General features: G+C 40.8%; 1 protein-coding gene across 4 annotated transcripts in view; it reads left to right on the top strand.

Annotated features, from left to right (window-relative positions):
• Nucleotides 1-17,904, top strand: part of drp2 (dystrophin related protein 2) — a 437,530-nt gene that overhangs the window by 353,171 nt on the left and 66,455 nt on the right. For all 4 annotated transcript variants that reach the window (XM_034181709.1, XM_034181707.1, XM_034181708.1 and 1 more), the window contains one exon: nucleotides 4,477-4,678. In XM_034181709.1, the coding sequence (XP_034037600.1) occupies nucleotides 4,477-4,678 (202 nt within the window). The remainder of the gene's footprint in view (nucleotides 1-4,476; nucleotides 4,679-17,904) is intronic.

The following is a 17,904-nucleotide window of genomic DNA, read 5'->3' as shown; positions in this document are numbered from 1 at the left end:
CAGCTAAAACCGCGCAGCCCCCAGAGGGGAAAGGGGTGGCGTGAGCAGTGGCCGGGATCGGATGTATGTTGGTGGACAGGAGGTGAGGTAAAAGGGAAAAATGGAGCATGCTTCAGTCTTTGTCCATGTGTAAGTCTGTCAGTTTATTGTCTTTGTGGGTTGAAATAAGAAAGGAGCCAAATAATCTCACTAAGGACAGAAGACATTCCTCTGGAGGAAAACAGTCAGGCAATTTGTCTTTCAGGCTTGATAAGCCTGGCGTGTTGTGGTTTGAGCAGTGAAAAACACTTTTAACAGCTTTACTAGAACAACCAAAAACTCAGCCACATGGGGTGTACAACCAGTACATTCTGAGTGCCGGTCCCAAGCCGGATAAATGAGGAGGGTTGCCGTCAGGAAGGGCATCCAGCGAAAAAAAGCCAACCCACCTATGCAGACTAAGAATCGAATTTCCATACCGGATCACTCGCGGCCCGGGTTAACAACGTCCACCACCGGTGCTGTTGCCCAACAGGGTGCCGGTGGAAATTGAGCTACTGCTGGGTGAAGATGATGAAAAAGAGGAGGAGAACGTTTCCACAAACAGCGGGAGAAGAAGAAAACTAGAAGGGTGGAAATGAGAGTGGGGAATTTGAATGTTGGTAGTATGACTGGTAAAGGGAGAGAGCTGGCTGATATGATGGAGTGGAGAAAGGTAGACATATTGTGTGTGCAAGAAACCAAGTGGAAGGGAAGTGAGAGCAGGAGCATCGGCGGTGGATACAAGTTGTACCATGGTGAGGACAGGAAGAGAAATGGTGTTGGGGTCATTTTAAAAGTGTGTTGGAGGTTAAGCGAGTGTCTGACAGGGTGATGAGTGTGAAGTTGGAAATTGAAGGGGTGATCATGATATCAATCAGTGCCTATGCCCCACAGGGTAGGTTGTGAGATGAAGGAGAAAGAAGATTTCTGGAGTGCGTTAGATGAGGTGGTGGAGAGTGTGCCCAAGCATGAAAGAGTGGTCATAGGAGCGGACTTCAATGGGCATGTCGGTGAAGGGAACAGAGGTGATGAGGAAGTAATGGGTAGATATGGTATCAAGGACAGGAATGGGGAAGGACAGATGGTAGTTGATTTTGCAGAAAGGATGGAAATGGCTGTGGTGAATACCTACTTTAAGAAAAGGGAGGAGCACAGGGTAACATAAGAGTGGAGGAAGGTACACAAAGGTGGACTACATTTTTTACAGGAGATGCAAGCTAAAAGAAATCAGAGACTGTAAGGTAGTGGCAGGAGAGAGTGTCGTTAGACAGCATAGGATGGTTGTTTGTAGGATAACTTTAGAGGTAAAGAAGAAGAAGAGAGTGAGAGCTCAACAAAGGATCAGATGGTGGAAGCTGAAGGAGGAATTACCGACTGGCCAGACAAAGGGACAGAGCTGGAAAGGATGTGCAGCAGGTTAGGGTTGTAAAAGATGCACATGGTAATGTGCTGACAAGTGAGGAGTGTATGCTGAGAAGGTGGATGGAATATTTTGAAGAGCTGATGAATAAAGAAAATGAGCGAGAGAAAAGGCTGGATGATGTGGTGAGAGTAAATCAGGAAGTACAAGAGATTAGTAAGGAGAAGTGAGGGCTGCTATGAAGAGGATGAAGAGTGGAAAGGCAGTTGGTCCAGATGACATTCCAGTGGAGGCATGGAAATGTCTAGGAGAGATGGCAGTAGAGTTTCTAACTAGATTGTTTAATAAATCTTGGAAAGTGAGAGGATGCCTGAGGAGTGGAGACGAAGTGTGCTGGTTCCTATTTTCAAGAACAAGGGTGATGTGCAGAGCTGCAGTAACTACAGAGGTATAAAGTTGAATCAGCCACAGCATGAAGTTATGGGAAAGAGTAGTAGAAGAAGGCTTAGAAAACAGGTGAGATCTGTGAGCAGCAATATGGTTTCATGCTGAGAAAGCGCACTACAGAGGCGATGTTTGCTCTGAGAATACTGTGGAGAAGTACAGAGAGGCCAGAAAGAGTTACATTGTATGTTTGTTGACTTCAGAAAAAAGCTTACAATAGGGTGCCAAGAGAAGAGCTGTGGTATTGTATGAGGAAGTCTGGAATGGCAGAGAAGTATGTTAGGGTAGTGCAGGACATGGACAAGAATAGTGTGACAGCGGTGAGATGCGCAGTTGGAATGACAGACTCATTCAAGGTGGAGGTGGGATTACACCAAGGATCAGCTCTGAGTCCTTTTGTGTTTGCAGTGGTGATGGACAGGTTGCATGTAAACTGAACAGCCTGTTTTTTTGTTCATACTTGTGTTCATTCAAAGTAGATTAGATGTGATACAATTTATGATTGCAGATGTTCTGTATGGTATTTTAGACAGGAAAGTCTCCATTTAGCATTAACATTTTCTACAATATTATGCCTGATAAAATTTGACAACAGATATAGAAGTAAAATTTTCTTTTATTTAGAAATCTCTTTTTCCCCCATCCATGTGGTTCTACAGCTTTTCAGATAAAGATTTGCAATCATTTGCTTTGAATAAAATGCTAAGAATTAACAATCACAAGAAACTGAATTATAAATGATTAAATATATACAGAATGTACAGAAACTTTATTTTCAGTGATTTTAGAACAAACTCCTGAATTTAAGCACACTGTGCTGCTGAAATCATTTTTTCATACACATACAAACACACCACAGTCCAGTCCAAATTGATTAAAAATGCAGGTGGAACTGTCTATTACCCAGGAAAAATGATCATTCATAAATAAAAGGTGGGATGTGAACAAACCATTCTGTGTTTTGTAAGCGGCTTATAAGCCTCCTCGACAGCGTTGTGTGTTGTCATCCCCTGACAGCTACGCTTCATCCTCGTCTTCTGTCGTGTACCGCTCTAACATATACAGCTGGAGCCCTCATTATTTTCACCATCGCTTCGTTCATCAGAACTTCATCTCTTCAAAACAATCGATATGTCACTTAAATATTCGCTAATAATTGCTCACTATTCCTTCGCTGTCGGTGTCCTGCCTTATTGGTAAAACAGAGCATCGCTGTCGACCACATTTACTCGCATAACGGCACATCCGTTGCAGCGATAAAGTAGGTCAACTCGGAGGCGGTAAATACAAATTCTCAGATGGGTAACGAAATGTCTAAATCCTTGTTCAGTGTAATTTTATGGTAAAAAAAAACAAACAAAGACAACATGTGGAAAAAGCTTTTTTTATTCTTCAAGAATATGTAAAAACATCATGGCATGGCAAGGATGGCCATAATTAGGTGGTTTGGGGGGGGCAAAGCCCCCTGAAACTGAAGGTTTTTAGTCATGCTAATGCTCCCCAGAAGCATTTACTGAAAAAAAAATCTGAAGGACCTAAATGACAAGGTGAGATGCTGAAGAGCTTCGCTCGTTCATATACATGACATATACATATTAATAAATATAACCAGAATACATAAAAATAGGAAACAGAATGTGGCCTTTTGACATCTTAAAATAGGTCAAGGTTAGCCATCTTTGAACTTGTCCAATGTCTGTGTCCCAAGAATGCTCCCTGTGAATTTGAAGACCCTGTGGAGTAATAGGACTGGATTATGCTGAGCACAGACAGACAAATGGACACAGTGCCTTCACAATGCCTGATGGCCATAATTTGGCCTTGGGTAATAATAATAACAATAACAAGCTTTATTTGTACAGCATGTTGTGGTGAAAAGTATACAATTCAAAGTGCTTTTACAACAAAATAATACGTCCATGAATAACTATGCTAAAATCAGAAGATGATCAAACAAAACTAAAAATATATAAGTATAAAATCAAATTGAATAATCCAAAACATTCACTCAAAGAAAATACTGGAGCACCAACTTCTTAGATGGGCCTTTAGCGCAATTAATCGCATATCAAGCTAAATTATCCCAGATATTTGGAATGAAGTGTTTGAGTCCACAGTAGCTGGCTGCCTCTGCCAGTGGATCCAGCACACTAACTGTCATTCAAAGCAACGACACCCCTAATTTTTCATAACTTTATAGTTTAAAATATAAACTTTCTATAAAGACCAAAGCAATTAAATTGTTTATTTAATAATTGTCAGAAAGTATACATGTTTATTTCTGCTCTAAATTTGGACATTTTAAGATTGATGTCTGTGATGAATAACTTGCTCTTAAGGTCATCCTCAAGTGGCCGTTCAAGGAACTGCAAGATTTAGCTGTGTTGGCTTCATTTTTCAGCACCAGAGGCTGATGCATGGATTGAGCTCAAGTCTCAGTCAGTGTGAAATCATGTATGTTTTGACCTTCAGTGTGTGTGAAGTAATCAGTCAGTGTTTATTTCAGTGTTAATCATGCATACTGCATATAATATTTAATCACATTTCATATTTGAACACCCTCTTAATAAATGCACACCTGAATGCAACCAAATTAATTATTCTGAGCTGGTGTGCAGTACCAATTAGTTTGTGTGTTTTTATGTGTTTAGTGGATTTAGTGGCTCTGAGCAGCCTTGTGGAGGTTTTTCGGGAGCAGGACCTCCAACAGGGGGAGCATGTGATGGATGTGGTGGATGTGATCCATGGCCTTACGGCGTTGTACGAGAGGCTGGAGGAAGAGAGGTCTATTTTGGTCAACATTCCTCTTTGTGTCGATATGTGCCTCAACTGGCTGCTCAACGTCTATGACAGGTGGGTAACAATGAAACCACATTTGCAGATTCACTAAAAATGAACCAGTGAAATCAGTTTAATTCCCTTCCTATATAGGCCCTGAGACCCATTGGTGCTTATCAGAGATCATGTTTATCAGGGCAAGTGGAGGATTATATACAGCTCGCTGCATCACTATGGGAGGACAGCTCGGCCACACACTAGTCTCCATCCTGATCTGGTTTCATGATGGGTGCCAATATTTACAGTGGCTGAGGCGTTAATCCCAACACCAACCTTGTAAATTGATTTCTACAGGCTTAGCGCAGTGCTGTGGTTCCCAGCCCTGGTCCTCAGAGACTCCTAACATACATGTTTTTCCATCTCTCCCTCCTCTACCAAAAGCTGATTAGCTTAATCAAGAGCTAAAACAGATATCAGATTGAGCTAATTGGCTCTTGGCAGAGCGGAGAGAGATGAAAAATCTGCAGGTTAGGGTGTACCTGAGAAGTGGGGTTTGGATCCACTGGCAATTCCCCGATTGGAACAGTCTGGGGCTCAATGTGTTCTGCATCAGTGCATCATTAAGCTCTGGTGTAGTCTGTTATGACCTGACAGCAGTGGTGGGCACCGTTTTGGTAATCTACTAACCACTAATTAGCGAAGCTAACTTTTTTCTTAGAGGATTAGCTTTTCAGCTAACTTCAGAAACCATCAGTGGACCAATTAGCTTCCAAAAGATGTAGTTGCAATAACGTTTAGACCGCTAACGTTTTTTTTACATAGTAAAGGGTGAAAACCATTTTTAGACCCTGTTGGCTCCTATCTGCTATGTATTTTGCAGTAGTGAGGCAGCTGAGAAGAGCTGAGCTCAACTCTACCCCAGCAGAGGGGGCCTGGCCGCCAGACTGCCACAAAAGTCATTATCCTTAACAGCATACAGCGGTCCAGGCATGAGGCAGACATCTTGAAAAGGAAAGCAGCTTTGACTTATGTTTTTGATTTATAAATCAAATTAATCCCAATAGAATAACTATATTAATGTCAACTCTAATTTGCACAAAGTGAAAATATAACACATATCTTTTAATTTTAAAATAATGCACTAATTCTGAAGTTCTGAACACACGCAGATGCCCAAACTGAGCCTCCGCTTACATTGGTTTATTCATTCATTCTATATAAAAACCAACACACGTTAACATAACGTGTATTGGTGTTTACAAATAAATATGGTTTTGTAAAATATGTTTTGTTAAAAAAAAAAAAACAATAAGACATTTGCAAAACTGAAAAGTCTGTTAAGTTGTGATTCAGGTCGACAACCATGTGCCATACCCAACTCAGTAGATGGGTCAAAATGCATAGAACACTGCCATTTACTGGCGCCCGGTTATATCACACGGTTGTCAAATCACAACTTAATAGATTTTTTTGATTTTGCAAATGCCTTTTTTTTATAAATGAAAAAATTGACATATTTTACAAAAGCACATTTAGTTGTAAACACCAACACACATGTTACATTAACTTGTGTTGTTTTTTACGTAGAATGAATGAATTAACCAATGTGAGCGGAGGCTCAGTTTACCCATAATCCCTTTGGGCATCTGTGTGTGTTATGTTCAAAACTTCAGAATTGGTGCATTATTTAAAAATTAAAAGATATGTGTTATATTTTCACTTTGCACAAATTACAGATTTCACATTAATGTAGTAATTCTATCCAGATAAATTTGATTTATAAATCAAAACCATAAGTCAAACCTGTTTTCCTCTTCAAGACATCTGCTTCACAGCTGGGCCACAGTATGCTGTATGCTTCCCTACAGCAGTGGGCAGGGTGTACAAAGACAAAAGCGCTGACTCATTGGCAGTGTTTGGGTTTGTGATCGTATTTGATTCTATCAGAAGCGTTGGCGGTGTTTAAACTCAAAATTGGTTTGTTAGTAGCTGAGCGTGTACCGGAGACAATACTGAAAGTCAGCAGTTAGCTGTAGTTTCCAATAATTTTTTTGGTGGTTTAGCGTTGTAAAAGATAACTTCAGCTAGCTGATTAGCAGTTATCAAAGCTAACTTTTTGGTTAGCTGTGCCCACCACTGCCTTACAGAAAGTGCACGTTTCTTTCACATCCTTGAAGGCAGTGGTGGGCACAGCTAACTGAAAAGTTAGCTTCCATAACCATTAATCTAACTTAATAATTAACTTTTAGAATGCTAAACCACTCAAATATTTAGCGGAAGTTACTGCTAACCGCTTTAATATTAATATTGATTTGGTCACAGCCACAATGGATTACACTGTCAGCTACCGATAAGTCAGTTTCGAGTTTAAGCACCACTGGGGCTGCTGGGTAAATTCAGGATCACAACACAAAACGAATGCACAACAAATAAATAAATAAAAAATTTAACCCCAAACACTGTCATCTTTATCAAAGCAGTAAACAGCAGTATTAGAAGTCACAGTTTATCTCTGTATTATATTTATAAACTGTTACAGGAATGGTTCCCCCATGTTGCCTTCAATGAGACTGGTAGAAGCTACACCTCACCCATCGCGTTGAGCTTCCCCACCGAAGAAAACCCATTTGTCTTTACATAAAAATACAGCAATAAGTGTCTTTTCACTTCAAAAGTAAAGATTTGCATTTACATGCTGTCTTTAAAGCAGACACACTAACTCTATTTACTCTACGGGAACTCATCTTGACAGAACACCGGCCTGACTATTGCAGACTAGAGGGTGACACAGGAATAGATTTTCACTCCTGTCCTATCCCACTCCCACAAAAAAATTCCCCTCCCATCCCAGTCTCGGGTCAGAGTAAAAAAAAATTCCTGTCCCGTCCCACTCCTGATAAAATGACTCCCACTCCCATCCCGCTCCCATTCAGAATGACTCCCGGTCCTGTAGTGCTCCCATTTTTTCTTTCTTTTAGTTTTTAGGCTTTAGTGTTCTGCAGTCTTATTTCAGAAGATATGGCAACAGGAACAGTTCATCTGCGGTAATACAGGGAGGCACTTATTGCCTTTATCCAAATTTTAAAAAAAACTTCACTCCTGTGGTCTTATAGTTTTTCCAAATGTGGTGATGATGGACTCCTAATGATCCTGACATTTACTTTGACTTCTATTTCTGTAACTGCTGACTGTATGAAACCAACATATTTCATGTTTTGTGTGGTCAGCTTTATTTTTATTTATTTTATTTGTTAATTTATATCCATTCCTACATTTAAGGCCTGCAGCATTTTACAAGAAAAAAGGTTGGGACAGGGCAGTTTATTCTAAGTGTAAGAATTAATTAATAATTTTTACAACCAGTTTTCTTGAGAAATGTCAGAACACTCCAGAGAGAAATAAAGGCAGCGCCACAGTTTTGTTTGTGTTGCTTCCTCTCTCTGCTTTCAGCGCGCTCTCTCCGTGCACTGACTGAAGCGGCTCATATCCCTCCCCCCTCCCCTGTCCCTCCATGCATCCAGCTGACTCACACACACACACACACACACACACACACACACACACACACACACACACACACACACACACACACACACACACTACAGCAATCAGACCCAGTCCTAATTTTACACAGCTTTACAAGGTCTGTTAGAAAAGTATCCGACCTTTTTATTTTTTTCAAAAACCTGATGGATTTGAATCACGTGTGCTTGCATGAGCCAACCTTGAACCTTCATGCGCATGCTTGATTTTTTTCACGCCTGTCGGTTGCGTCATTTGCTTGTAAGCAGCCTTTGTGTGAGGATGGGTGGAGTCTCTCGTCGTTTTTTCTTAGCAAGGAAATGGCTGAACGACTGGAGCAGCGCGACTGCATCAAATTTTGCCAGAAACTGGGCGACAGCCAGGTGGAAACCATTCGGATTATTCAGACGGCTTTCGGTGACGATCCTATGGGCATCACACAGATTAAGGAGCGGTACAACCGGTTTAAAGACGGCCGCATAACGGTGGAGAGCGCGCCGCGCTCGGTCGGCCATCAACACGTTGAAATGACCGGATCATTTCCAAAGTGAACGCTGTGGTGATGTGGGACCGTCATGTGACTATCCGAGAAATTGCGGAAGAGGTGGACATCAGCACTTTTTCGGCACATTCCACTGTGACAGAAGATTTTGCCATGAAAAGAGTTGCAGCAAAATTCATCGGCACGAAGCTGATGGCGCAGCAAAAGCGCCTTCGTGTTGAAGCCTCACAGGACATGTTGTGACATGCCCACCTCTTCCACCATTCGGAAGATTCAGACGGCTTTCGGTGGCTTTTCAGTCGTGTGACTATCCGAGAAATTGTGGAAGAGGTGGGCATGTCACAACATGTCCTGTGAGGCTTCAACACGAAGGCACTTTTCTTCCGCCATCAGCTTCATGCCAAAGCCATCAGCATGAATTTCGCTGCAACTCTTTTCATGGCAAAATCTTCTGTCACAGTGGAATGTGCTGAAAAAGTGCTGATGTCCACCTCTTAATCTGTGTGATGCCCATAGGATCGTCACCGAAAGCCGTCTGAATAATCCGAATGGTTTCCACCTGGCTGTCGCCCAGTTTCTGGCAAAATTTGATGCAGTAGCGCTGCTCCAGTCGTTCCGCCATTTCCTTGCTAAGAAAATCCGACAAGAGACTCCACCCATCCGCACACAAAGGCTGCTTACAAGCAAATGACGCAACCGACAGGCGTGAAAAAAATCACGCATGCGCACGAAGGTTCAAGGTTGGCTCATGCAAGCACACGTGATTCAAATCCATCAGGTTTTTGAAAAAAACAAAAAAGTCGGATACTTTTCTAACAAACCTCGTAAACAAGCCATCCGCTATTTTTCCGGTGTCTTTTTCAAAAATTGACCACTCGAATGACGGCAGGATGGCTCACTGTCTAAATCCTTGGTTCCCGCTCCCGTCTGCTCCCGTGAACCTTTAATCACGTACCGTCCCAATCACGTGACAAATAACAAAATTGACTCCCATCCCTTGGGAATCCCACAGGAATCCTGTGACCCGTGGGATTCCCGAAAAAAATGTCAGCCTCTTTTGCAGACACAGACAGGAACTAGCATGTATGATTTTAGGGTTTACAAATGTTTTTGACCATTTACTTAATTTACCAAAACAAAAAAAATGTTAACGGACTAAAAGCTAGTGGAACTAAATTTAGCAGAAGCTAATTGGTCTGCGATGGTTTTCAAAGTTATTAGAAAAGCTAATCCCTTAAATTGCAGTTAGCAGATTATCAGAACTGTGCCCGCCACTGCTTGAAGGTCTTTCCAACATTTGTTTACTTTCTGGAAAAAGAAAAATGGTCATATATAGGATTATTTTTAGACAAAATGTCTATGACTACACCAGCCAGTTCATTAGATGCACATACTGAAGTGGCCAGTAACTGTAAAGTATCATCGCGCTGGATGGCTTTACTCGCTCACCCTTTTGTGGCAGTTAATTTTATTTCACTACATAGGAACAGTTCAAATTTTGTACCACTGACCAGCTAATATGAGCGTGTGTACTGTATTAACTTTATTATCAATGCAAAGTGAAGAGTTTGGTGGAATTTATGCGCAGCCCATCAGTTCGGTAATTATTCATGTTAACACTCAGTAGCTTTAGTGGTAACCAGGGACCCTTCCAGGTTATAAAGAGTTCTTACACCAGTGTTTCTCAGCCTTTTTATGGGGTTTTGTGCTCTTAAAGTGAACCACTCCAACCTGATCATATGACCAACTATGTTTTTCACATAAAACTGACAAAGTGTAGGATCTACATTTTATTTAAAAATAAAAAAAAAAGCTGCTACTATATGTGAGAAAAGTGCTTACATAATATTTTCTTCATATTGTTTCATGGGGATGACCGCAGGTGGGGAGTTAAAGGGTGCTGTTTTGATATTTTGCTGCTTCTGCCTGTATGAGATAATATCCATAAAGGAAGACTTTACTAAATTATGCCCATCGTGTAGTTCGGTGTTTTGCATGGCAGCTTTTAGCTTTGGTATGTGACCTTACTGAGCATCTGATTTCAGACGGGACCGGACCGGTACTTGGCGATGGACTTAAATGCAAGGGAGCATGAAACAGGACAGAATATGAACGAAAGGAGATTTATTAACACTAAACAATGAAATAAAGGTGGCCTGCTGAGGTGAGAGTCAGCCCGCTCGTAGCGGTGGAAATCCGGGTGCTGCAGGATTCCGACCCAGTCTTGAAGGAGAATGTCAACTAAAGGTTCAAGGACCAGGACCAGGTGGAACGCTCACCTCCAAAACCTGGAACTATGGGGAATAAAGTCAAACAGGGTAAGCGAATGTACTCATAACAGTGGAGCCTCAAAACAGTCACAGTTCGTAAAAGGGTTAACACAGGTTGTTTCAGAAATCATGAAATAAGGTTATCTTCTTAAGAAAAACAGCTCACTGTTCAGCAATTGATTATAGTTCATAAGTTGTATCTAAAGGTCAGCGGTCAAGTGCTGCATGTTGAAGCGTAGTGCCAATTATGCAGGGCTTGATACAGCTGGGCTGGCCTCTTCAATTGTTTGATATCAGAGTTTATGCAGTTCTTAAACAGAGTTCTTGGAATAGTTCTTTATCATAGCACAGTCACAAACAGGAACAAGTGAGAACGGGATCCCACTGAGACGAAGGAGATCTTAACTGGCATTTAGTCGAGACGTGCTCTACGTCTGGAATCGAGGAGTTCCCAAAGTGACATTGCGGTGCAGGTAGTTATTGCCAGGGTCCACGTCCGCTTGGGAGCCATACTGGAATTGTTTGGAACATCAGGAAACAACAGTTCACACTAATGCGGGAATTAGAGGGCGAGGCCAGCGTTACCTGAGCTTAAGCTGCGGAAAGCTTCGGCATCTTGAGCACACAGCTGGAAGACGCGGTCAAGGTCACAAGGTGGCAATCAGGTTTGGTCCTCCTGGTATCTGTCTGGATCATAGATGAGGCTTTGGAAGCTGGCGAGGCAAAACGAGGAAAGCAAGGCAACAGACAGCAAAGGGCATGCAACATGTAAGTATCTGGCTTTGCTCTTGGAGGAATCTGGCAATTAAAAAACAGCAAGTCCGGGTTTAAATAGTCCATCAGAAATCAATCATTCATCTGATCCATGTGTGAAACAAAATTGAGCGTGCCATCTGATGGAGACACTAACACATTGTTAGGATTTGCTCCTGCTCAGGTCTTGACCTTTTATTATCCATCAGCCTTTCTGTATTGATATCTTTTACTTTGTTTTTGATCATCTGTTTATTTTGCTTTTTTCACAGCTTGTTTCTGTTCTTCACACATCAGCCACACATTTAGTGCCATTCTTGTTTTGTTTGTCTTTAATCCACTGTTTTTGATTTTGTTCATGATTGCTTTGGTCAGAGTTTTTATTTGGCAGGTTTACCACTGAAGTGTTAGTTTAATTATCTTGTGTTTTGTACTTTTTCCACTCATCAGTTCTATCCTAGTTTTAGCTTTTGATTTACCTGTTACCTTCTTTTCAGTCTTAGCCATTTGTCACCTGTTGTTATTCTGTTCATGTTAAGATTCCATTCTGTCTAGAGTTTTTTGTTTGTTTGTTTGTTTGTTTGTCTCGGTCTGGATATTTTAGTATTATTAGTTTATGGATTCTGGATATGTCACTGCACTCCCTTGTCAGTTCCTCCTCATCTTTGTTCCTCATGATTCACACCCAGTTTCATTTGTATCACTGTCACACCCTCAGATCACAACACTCTCTTGCCCTTCACCAGCACTTCCTTATTCCTGTTGGCCACGCCTGTTTTGTTTGTCTTCTGCTTTCCCATTTGTCACTTTACTCTCTTGCCTTGTCTCTTATCTTTGTTTGTCCATGCCCTCTTCCTGCCAGCTCACCACACCTGTTTTCCATCACTGCCTAATTATTCACCATGCATTTAAGCCCTGTGAGTTCTGTTTGAAATTGCTAGTTCATTGATTCTCATATCTTCATTCCAGCTCTTCTGCTCTTGATCTGTGTTGCTTGTTTATCTTGTACTTTATGGCTTCACCGTGCCTGACCATGCTTGTTTCCTGGACCTCGTTTTTGTCTCTGCCCACTTACTACTGTTTGCCGTGCTCTCAACCTTAGTCTGCTAATTTTTGACAACACCATTGCCTTACGCCTGCCTGTACCTTCACCTCGCTGACTGCGTCTTTGTGTACTAGACCACTGCCTGCGTTTAATATAAAGTCTTTGATATCCTACTACCTGTTTGAGAGTCTGCATTGTGCCTCCTGTCATCTGCTGTGCTCAGTTGCTCTGAAATCCTGACGCACATGACACTGGTAAAAAAAAAAAAAAAAAAGCAGTTAAAACCAGGATCCGGGGGAAATCCTGACAAATGTCCTTCATTGTTTTATAAATTATGCGCGCCAAAAATATCAAGGTTTTTTTTTTTTTTTTTGGCTTGTGCTATTTTTTATGCTTATTTTGTCAAAAATTCATCTGGTCTTTTTTGGGAAACATTATTTTAAGCTCCTCCCTCACTTTGACAGATATACAGGTGACAGTCTAGAGTTTAGAGTGGTGGGCTTGTCTGTTTCCCGTCACAAAAGAAAATCACTACAAAACCTTTAGCAAAGTCCTGAATTCCCGAGTTGTTCTTGGTGTGCAGTAGAGCACCTTGCTTGGCAGCACCCAAATGTGTGTGTGTGTGTGTGTGTGTGTGTGTGATGCATCTGCTTCAGATGCAAACGCACTATCAGAATGCAGTCCATTTACAATTGGACAAATGTGATCGATGGTACGGTTTGATGATGCAACATGTTGGACTTGTGCCATGTGATATATGCAAACTGCATGCATATAGCATAAATGTCTTGAAAGTCTCACAGGACATGTTGGGGCATGTCCAGCTGTTACACAATTTCTCGGATACTCACTCGACTGAAAGCCATCGAAAGCCGTCTGAATCTTCTGAATGGTTTCCAACACGGAGGTGTTTTTTTTTTTTGCTGCGCGTCCTGAGCTGCTTCGTGCCGACGCGTGAAATCCTCCACACGTCTTTCATTACAAAATCTCCTGTAACAGTGGAATGTGCCGCAAAGGTGCTATGTCCAGCTCTCTTGCCATTTCTGTGTTAGTCACATGATGTCCCGGTTCAACACAGCATTCAGTTTAGAAATGATCTGGTCGATCCAGCCTGTCGAATGGCCGCTCAGCGCGCCGCGCGCCCTCCGCTGCTGTGGGCCGTCTTTAAAAAGGTTTAACAGTCCATATTCCGCGTGACGCCGACAGAATCTTCACCGATATCCAACTGAATCTATCAAATGGTTTCCAACAGGCTGTCTCTAACAGTTTCTGAAAAAAATTTCATGGAGCAAAGCGGCAGTCTCTCAGCAAGTTCTCAGACAAAAGAAATCCGATGGGAGGGGTGGACGAGTGCTCACTCAAAGCCTGCCCACAGGCGAATGACGCAACCGACAGGCGTGGAAAAACTCACGCATGTGCACGAAGGTTCAAGCTTGGCTGATGTAATCACACGTGATTCAAATCCATATAGATTTTGAAAAAAATAAAAAGGTATGATACTTTTTGGACAGACCTCGTATTCACAGAGCTTCACTTTTTCCACGTTTTATTTTACAGCTTTATTCCAAAATGGATGAAATTCATCTTTTCCTCAAAAATTCGATACACAGTACCCCACAATGACAATATGAAAAAGCCTTTAATAATTTGTATCACTTTTTACCAAAATTAGAGCAACTTTCAATTTTTACCACTGTACAAACTGAAATAGACCTTTGTCACCATTCTTGCTGTTTTTGCCCCATAACTCCATAACATACAGTTGTAGATAGTCCAAACTATCCCTTTTTGGAACCTTTATGATCAGACAAATAATGTGGTAAAGTATTCAATTGACCCGTACCTGGCTGCCTATTGAAAATTCAAGTGGCCAATCTGTTTTTTCTAAATAGTAATGTCTAAGGAGTGTGTGTGCCAATTTTGGTGCTTGTTTTCAGAAATGAAGAATTGTTACAGCTATCTGCTCCATTATAAGTGAAAATATATGTGCTTAAACATCACATTTTTTGCGCCTCTATAGACAATTGTAGTAAAAATCATTTCAAACAGTTGCTGACAGTCCTGAGAGAACAGCCTGTTTACAGAAGACTATAATTTGCTCTGCTGCCTAGTTGGACTGATATCTATAAAATGCCTTAGCATGGGTCTATTGCCATTAACGGTGTCCAGGCACGGGGCCAGTCATCTCTTTTTTGACAAAAACACATTGGCGTACTACCCATTTTTCCTCCTGAATATTTATCGTCTGTCAAAAAAAGAAGAAAATCGTAAATGTAGGGATAACCCCACGTCTGCCATAAATTTGGTTAGTAGCTCTTAACTACTTGCTGCTAATGAGACAATCATAGATTTTTACCGTCCGCATAAATTTCAGTAATTGCTTTTCTCTTTTTTTTTTTAAACAGTGGCAATGAATCTGAATGAGGCATTCGTATTTCAACCGCTGCATGTGTGCGTGTGTGTGTGTGTGTGTGTGTGTGTGTGTGTGTGTGTGTGTGTGTGTGTGTGTGTGTGTGTGTGTGTGGTGTGTGTGTGTGTGTGTGTGTGTGTGCGTGTGTGTGTGTGTATACTCTGGGAAGTGGCTTTTTGAAAATGGCACACCATGTGAACATTGTTATTTATTTCCATTTGCCGTCTGTCAAATCTGAACAAAAACATTAACGTCCTCCTTATCACTTCTAATGTAAGGTCGTGACTCAAAAACCAGAATTGGACTCTAAAGCAGGGACGCTGAACAGATGAAGGAGACCAGATTTATTGTATAGGAATGAGTACAGGGTTGAATGCTGCAGAAATACTTTGATTCATGAGAACTCTGATTCATTAGATGGATCCTAATAGCAACTTTTTGTTTTGTTTTGCCGATGAGATATTGTATAGACGTGTCGGTTCTGCTCCTCAAGTTAGTTAATGAGTGGAGTTAATCTACCAACTGCAGGGCAAATCAACAACTTATATGGATAAATACGAAACAGAATATACAATAGAATGGGAAAGCAAAATATGGATTAAAGAATAAATAGAACATGTAGCAAATTAGAGAATGCTAAATCGAAACACTGCTTCAAAATGTTTTGAAATCTTTGAAACATCGATGTTTCAAGCATTGTTCTGGAGTCTACATAAAAGAGAATACATCCCAATGTGAGTGAAACTATCCAACAGAAAAATGTGAAAAATTGAAATTAAAGAATTTAATATAACAAACCAAAACTTTTTGTCAGTACTGCAAATTAGGGATGACTAACTGAAAACACTGTTTCAAAATGTTTTGAATCCTATGAAGCATCTGTTTTAAGCACTGTTCCTTAGTCTCCATAACAATGACAAGATCACAAGATCACAGAACAGAAATGTATGGAAAACTGTCATTAAAGACTCAATACAATGTGTAGTTGGGGATGGTACTAAAACTTTTCATTGGTACTGCAAGTTATTGATGACTAACTTGAAACACTACTTTGAAATATTTCTAATCTTTTGAAACACCAGCGTTTCAAGCATTGGTCGGGAGTCTGCATGAAAAAGATTACTTAAGTTACAACAGAAAATTCTGAAGAGCTGGAACTGAATTAACCCATTTCTAAGCATGTCCTCTGGGCTGCAGGACAATCCTAAACTCCTCATTGGTAAATCATCATCTATATGGAGGAACTGGGGGGGGGGATCATAATTTGAGTGAATTTCCTTAAATCATTCAATAATCTGATTGAACAGGTCAACCTTTGTCAAAAATCAGTTTTGGAGATATCTTCAATTGAGACACCTACTTGACACTACTTTAGGTTCTACTGTTACAGGACCCCAGGGTGTGACTCTCATTAATGAAATTTTGCAAATTGCAGGGACTGGACATGGGGCTTCCCATTATTATTCTATACTTGTGAATGAATCTGGTTACACATCCAACACTGTTTTCAAAGGTTTATGGAAGATGGATCTGAATATTAAATGTGAAGAAAACAAATTGGACCAAATTGTTGGGAACACTAAGCAAGTCTCTTGGGATATATTAAAAAAAAGACTAATTCAATTTAAAATTCTTCCTCAATTCTGTTGGTACCCAATTAGGTTATTTAGGCTAGCTCTGCAGGAAACACTGGACTGTTGGAGGTGCAAGGGGGTGCTGGGAACTCTAATCCATCCACTATGGTCATGTCCAAAGATCCAGATGTTTTGGAAAAGGGTCCATGAGATTATCACAGAAATCACAAGTGTGAATTATAACTTTTGCCCTGGGATCTACATATCTACATATTAGGTAATCCTAAACCAATGGCCCATGTTGCAAAACCTCAAACTAATTGGAATTAGAACAGTATAATGATTGGCAAACAGATGGTAATGAGAAAGCGGAAAGATCCGGTGTTCTGACAATCCATCCTTCTTTGTTGAAACATCCTACCGTACACTGAATTTATAGACCAGGGGTGGCCAAGTTAGGTCCTCGAGAGCCACATTCCTGACACTCTTAGTTGTCTCCCTGCTCCAACACACCTGAATCCAATGAAAGGCTCATTAAAAGTCTGCTAACGAGTCTTTCATTGGATTCAGGTGTGTTGGAGCAGGGAGACAACTAAGAGTGTCAGGAATGTGGCTCTCGAGGACCGAACTTGGCCACCCCTATTATAGACGCATCAATCAAGTAGCTTACTAAATTCGGTCTTTTAACCAGAACCTGCTGTTTTGAATTACATAAAACCAGCAAAAGTGGAATGTAGAATTAATCTAAACAGTACTTTATTGGTGACACGAAACACATGGGGTCCACAAAGCTACCACTATGCTTACACAAATATGCTAATACAGAGAATATCAATCAAAAAACAAGCCACAAACAATAAGTAAATTTAACAATTCAAAATCAAGTATTAAGTTTAATAAAATTAAAAACAATTAATAGTCATTGCTGAGAAATTACATTTTTGTGTTGTGTGCTTGTACACTAAGCCTTGGTAAGATGTCTTGATGAAATGTTAGGACACCGGAAGGTTCGATGTTTCAAGAATCGCTTACAGAACTAAGCAAAGTTCACAGTAAATTTTGCAGAGTAAAATATACTCTGCCAGGAAAACATTTGGTCTCAGTCCAAATAGAGTTAAATATACTCTACCAGTGCTAAATTAATTCTATCACAGGATAAAATCAACTCTATCATGCTGTGAATGACTGTTATTGGAGCTGAAAATGTTATTTGGCAAGATGGTAG

Source organism: Thalassophryne amazonica, chromosome 11, assembly GCF_902500255.1.
Source record: "Thalassophryne amazonica chromosome 11, fThaAma1.1, whole genome shotgun sequence".
Lineage (NCBI taxonomy): Eukaryota > Metazoa > Chordata > Actinopteri > Batrachoidiformes > Batrachoididae > Thalassophryne > Thalassophryne amazonica.
The sequence above is the reverse complement of the archived record's forward strand: the minus strand, read 5'-3'. Positions and strand labels throughout refer to the sequence as shown.